The sequence below is a fragment of the Limulus polyphemus genome, unplaced genomic scaffold (genome assembly GCF_000517525.1).
Source record: "Limulus polyphemus unplaced genomic scaffold, Limulus_polyphemus-2.1.2 Scaffold53, whole genome shotgun sequence".
Classification (NCBI taxonomy): Eukaryota; Metazoa; Arthropoda; class Merostomata; order Xiphosura; family Limulidae; genus Limulus; species Limulus polyphemus.
In genome coordinates this window covers 647,741-653,736 of record NW_013665663.1, presented here as the reverse complement: position 1 = coordinate 653,736, position 5,996 = coordinate 647,741, and the positions used below count along the sequence as shown (strand labels likewise).

The following is a 5,996-nucleotide window of genomic DNA, read 5'->3' as shown; positions in this document are numbered from 1 at the left end:
ATTCTCGATACAACTTTTAGTAATACACAGAATTTCCATAATCACTTTAAACTTAATAACCTTTATAACTCACGCTATAAATCACAGTGATTCAGACACTTTACTTACGGTGCCTACTGTTCACTTGACTCAATTATCTATCTCTTCAATCCCGCTGGTTTTTCTCGCCAGGCTTATACATTAAAAATGAGGGCGTCTAGCAAACACTTGGACATTCGAGGGGTTTCTCGATAATTCAAGAAACTCCAGCGCGCATGCTCCCAGTGTCACGCGACTTCCGCTGTCGTAACAGTATTGTTCAAGATCGAGTCACTTCCATCATTACCTATGTGGTTAAAAGAAGTTTACACTCCATATAAAACATGCAGTATTAAAGTAGTTGGTGAATATCTACAGTCCAGAAGGCCACAAAGCGATACGACTTCACAAACTTCAGGAGTGTATCACCCTGAAAGGAACCATGGAAATACTAATACATTATCCTAAAGACCTTATCATTATGACGAATGTGAGCTCTGAAAAAAGGGAAGCACAAAATAGTAAAGACGACAAAGATGAAGTCTAACAGGGTAGAATCCAAGATAAAATACTCGAAAGTGATGATGAATAACTAATAAGATTCAACATTCAACTGAAAGGTGCTTAGGCAAGAATATGAAACCAGTTATTCAGTGGCACAGTGGATTCATATAGCTCAAAGATGTACTGGGCACAGTGTGATTTATTATGCCTACAAGAAAGCTTCTAAATATCTGAAATGAGAAGATATCACTGAAAAGAAACTACAGTTGGTATTTCCGTAGTCATCACAGTCAGAAACGCTCCATCATATCCACAACTTTTCAATAGACGGACACTTGAATCTTAAGAATACACTGGAGAAAGTAAAAGAAGGCTTCTATTTGGTTGGCTGCAGTAAATATGTAGAGTATCAGTGTAAGTTGTGTGATCTATGCTGTGGTCAAAAAGATATACCAAAGAAACAACATGGGCAATTACAGCAATCTTAATTGTGTTGGAGCACCACGTGATATATTTCTGTTTCTTTGGTCTTTCACCACACAATAACAAAGAAAATAAATACATCATGGCCCAAAGTAGTGTCGGATAAAGGCATAAACTAACTAAGCTACAGCTTAGGACTTCAAAATATATGGGGCGTCTTAGCCGCCTCTAAACAAGAAAAAAAATACTCTATTTCAATTCTATTGTCGTATGGGGCCTCTTAAATTTGACATAGGTTAGGGCTTCAGGATGTCATAATCTAGCATTGATGCCCAGTAGCTTGTGCTGTTCCTAACCAAGAACCAGAAAATCTAACAGTGAGTTAGATCTAAAATCTAAATCTAAAATCAGTGAGTTTGTTGAAAATTTGAGGTACTATAGAACTTTACTCAGATCAGGAATAGAATGCAGATAATAATGTTGCGACAACAGTACGAGAACCCCGAATCCTTTGATCTACACTTCGGCACGTTAACCATTAACATATGCTTGGCCCCTTACTCTACGGAAATGTACAACTTTAACCTTCGTTTTTTACGAATATATGAATGGTATCTTCATATTACCAGTAGTCGTATAGTGTGGTTATTCAACTAAAATAAAAATCTTTACCTTTTAGTTAGTCAATATAGCTCCCCAGTGGCACAACGGTATATCTGCGGACTTATACAGCTAGAAAACGGATTTCGATTCCCGTGGTGGGCAGAGCACAGATAGCCCTTTATGTACCTTTGTGCTTTATAACAAATCTATTTCTTTGTCAACAAAGATGCACAAAAAAAAAATATGTATTTAATAGAATTAGTTTATATCGATTGGAGAGAGGGCAGCACGAAAGAATGGTTGTTCGTGTTTTTGATAATCGATTTCAACGAATATCTAAGGAAATGTCAGTTTCAAAAGTATTTTGCCTTAACTCTTTTTTCAAGGCCAATGCTGGCATTAAACTTGAAGTCTACAGTTCGAAAAAATTATATTGCTTTTCATCAAATTTAAAAAACCTGTCTGGTGGCAATAACATTAGACCTAGCACTAGTACTAGTAGAGCCACTGCTACAGAATTTAACTTCTCCAATAACGTGATGAAGTATGAGACAAATACTTGGCTACCACTATCCGACTTTCGTAAATTTAGCAAGATACTTAGCCGAACAAGTAACCTCAGCATTAAAGATAAATGTGCTTTATATAGTCTGCAAGAAAAGATAGAGGATAACGGTAAATGGAAATGCTTGAAACAGTTTAGTATTTTGCCTACTGGGACATCCGTGAGTTTAACTTTACCTAGGTTAAGATCTTTAGATCCACGTATTCATAGTACCAGGGGATTGAAATGGTTGACTTGGCCAACAGATAAACTACCTGTTTCATGGACTCGGCCTGAAAAGAAACCCCACATATTTAATTCAGGTACTCTTAACTAGTTATAGTACTGTTAGTGTTACTGTTACAGTGTTAGTAGCAATATTAGTTTTTCTACTTCATGCTTGTTTTAACTCAAAGTTCAGGCTCTTAGTCGTATTATAAATTTCTGGAAACTTTATTGGTGACTTGCAAAATTTAAATGCTGTATGTTTTTCTACATGCATATATACGTATATGGAGTATGAAAAAGACCTGGCTCTTATATTTCTTATGTACCTCATTATAGTCTTTTAGAACATTTAAAAGAATAGCCAGAAGTAAAAAAAAATATAGGCTTAAATTTATCACTGACATATGAACTTCTGACCAGAACAAGTTACCTACTTACATGTTTGTTCTTATATTTTTCTAATGTGCCTTATCTTGACTGGTAATAATATATCTAATTACACACACTTTCCTTACATTTTTATTGATAGAAATAAAAATGCATTGTTTCATCAGTTGGATATTGTCACATTTAACAATATTTTTGGTCATAAACACCACTGTATTTTCAGCTTATGCTTATTTACTTGATTAAGGCAGCAGTATTTACGTCGTGAATTCTTGAACTTCAATGTATAAGTAAAGAGATTCACTGTTTTGTTCAGGAAGCTGCAAAAAATAAGAAATTAGAAGCTGGTCAAGAAATTATCCTTGTTGCAATGTTTTATTTTCAAAGAACAAGGGAATGTGGTGTTTTATGTAGAAATATACATATATATATATATACTGTTATTTGCTTTTATTTTAAAAAGATATCTTTAGGATAATCAGCTTGCCAACTAGAATTAGCATATAGTAGAGCAGTGTGACTACATAAATTAGTGTTGCATGAAATTATGATTAAATCTATTAATGTTGCAAAAATAATCAATTAGCATTTCCAGTTACAAATGTTTTTAATTATTCCAACTATCCTGAATTAAAATATTGCAATTATGATTTTTAATTATAATTTTTGATTCATTTATCAATTATTGTCATGACTCGCAGAAATAATCGACTGATTGAAATTAAAGTTTCTGGTTACACAGAGTTACACAATGGGCTGTTTTTGGTCTGCCAATCATGAGTATTGAAATCTCATTTTTTGTTTTCCATTTTATCCATCTCATTGAGAGTAATTGATAAATTGAATATAATCAGTTAACAAACCCAATAATTAGAAAATTACACTAATTTCCTAGCTCTAGCATTCTGGTTTTCTTCACCATTTTCATATTAAGTCTTTAAAACAAAATATTTTATTGTTTTAAAGCTAAAGGTTAAAAAAAAAGTGTGTTTATAAAGAGGCTACTTCCAATAAACAGTTTCTCATCTGTGTATAATCAGAAATAGGTTTGTAGAAATTCATATTATGGTTTAGAAATAAATACTCCTCAGTAGTTCAGCATTAAGTTTATGAAGCTACAGTGCTAAAATTCAGGGTTTAATTTCTTGAGGTGGACACTGCTGATAGCCCAATGTGGCTTTGCACCAAAACAAACAAACAATAAATATATATACTTCTATTTATAATTGTTACTTTAACACCAATTTAAATAAATTTTTAAAGTCTCGATAATTACAGGTGACTTGGAACAAAATCTTGGATCAGTGGACTACAAACAGCTTAGACCAGGTTTTGAAATATCTGAAGAATTAAAGACGTAAGGCTACAAAGCAGTCTTTATTTTATTTTTTATTGCATCCATTGTCATGATAATGAAAATATTAGTTTGTGTGTAAACCGTCATAATTCCGCCACCATCTTTAACGTCAGCAATACATTTGTCTGTTAAAGACAATTAAAAGTGTTAATAGGTGTCTTGCTATTAAAGTGGTATATCTAGTGTTGTAATGTATTCTATTGTTGGTTAAGTTCTTTTTTGATTATTTGGTCAAAATAATGCTTAGTCTAGTTAGTTTATTCTTATTTAACACTTGGCTATTTTCACTTGTAGGCCTAACTTCACAAACAAACATACTTAAATTTGCTCTCACTAATCACCCAATAATAAAATATGCTAACTGCCTGAGCAACTGAATAGATGTAATAACTCTCACTACTAACACTGAAATGTATCACCCAGTATCTTGCTAAACTGAATGAATGACTAAATAATTCTCTATATATGGTATTGTACTCTTATTTTTACATAGTACAGAAAGCTTAGGCTGATATGGCTTAATGAAAGGTCTAACTGTAGTCTTATTGGTGAAACTTGATAAAGTTGAGTAAAAAATTATTTAACTAAGCCTACCTTTTCTTGTTTCACAAAAGTATTTCTTTTCCTATCATACTTCAACATCATAATTTAACTAAAGTATAAAATGATAAAGCAAGCTTTTTAAAAAAATAATCAGGAGTGTAATTGTAGCAAAAGTTATTCACAAACAACTTTTCTTTTAGCAATGTATCACCAAGTGAAGCTTTTATTACATTGTTCTGATCTCTACTGAACTGGAATCCTTATTATCTCTTACAGTTCAAAAGAAGAGAAAAAGAACTTTGACTCCTCTAAGCTTAGATATAGGAAATTACATCACATCATAACAACTGAGACCAAGCACTGTAATTGACTAAAAATCAATAAGACTACAATTGTATTCAAGCTAAAATAATGAATTAGTGCTATTTTGTTAAAAACTATTATAACTTTCCTCCTAGAGCACTATTAGTGCCATATTATGCTAAAAAAATTCAGAAAATTCACAAGCACTAATGATTTCTTTGGGAGCTCACTGAAATCAACCCAAAATCAAACTGTGATTTTTAAAAATTTCTATCTATAAGATTAAATAATACTTTTGTTATTGATTGATTTTCATCTAGGTGTGAAAGAGTTAATAAAAAAAAAAGCAGTCCTGAAAAAAACAATAAATTGTAACAGTGCCCAAAAGTATCCCAATAAGTCTGGAATTAAATGTTTTTTTGCATGTAAATTTATATGAAGTACAATAAAAATTGTTGTTTAAGAACTGGTACTCTATATGTTTATATTTAACAGATTTTACTATATTTAGACATTTTTGGACAATGTATGAATGTATTTAGTTTCACTGAAAATATGTTGTTTTTCAGTGCCAGTGAAGATGTAAGGAAACTCTTTACCTTGGAGTTTGCCCCAAAGGTTAGTATTTTTCTAAACTAAATGTTATATATATCTTTAATTTAAAACAAATTGGTGTACACTTATCTCAGTTGATCAGCCCTTATGTAGTTCAACTGAGAAAGCTACTTAAATATGTAGCTCAATTGTTAAAATGTCTTGTTTCTTAACTGATGACTTAGAAATCATGTATATGTACCTCAACTATAAAAATGTTTTGGCAGTAATTTATCTTAATTGTTAAAATAATTAGGAAATCAAATGGCTTAACTGCCAAAATAGCATAATTGTATGGTAGCTCATCAGTTAACAAGAGGGAATTCTCAATAGCTGTGGCACTTGAAATTCTTTTAGGCAAGATTAGAGTAACTTAATCTATGAGACCTTTTTTTTTTTTATTAGCTATATTTTTGTCTGCCAGCAATACCAAGCATGGGGTATGCGTATACCCAATTTTATTGTATTACTCATCAGGATCTCTCCCAGCCT

At 32.0% G+C, this 5,996-nt stretch overlaps 1 protein-coding gene across 1 annotated transcript in view; it reads left to right on the top strand.

The window, feature by feature from the left end:
- Positions 1–1,831: 1,831 nt before the first annotated feature.
- The window catches only part of LOC106463515 (28S ribosomal protein S15, mitochondrial-like), a 7,687-nt gene continuing 3,522 nt past the window's right edge, over positions 1,832–5,996 (top strand). Inside the window, exons 1-3 of the mRNA XM_013923560.2 lie at positions 1,832–2,415; positions 3,986–4,064; positions 5,480–5,528. Of these exons, the coding sequence (XP_013779014.1) occupies positions 1,845–2,415; positions 3,986–4,064; positions 5,480–5,528 (699 nt within the window). The 5' untranslated portion in view covers positions 1,832–1,844. The remainder of the gene's footprint in view (positions 2,416–3,985; positions 4,065–5,479; positions 5,529–5,996) is intronic.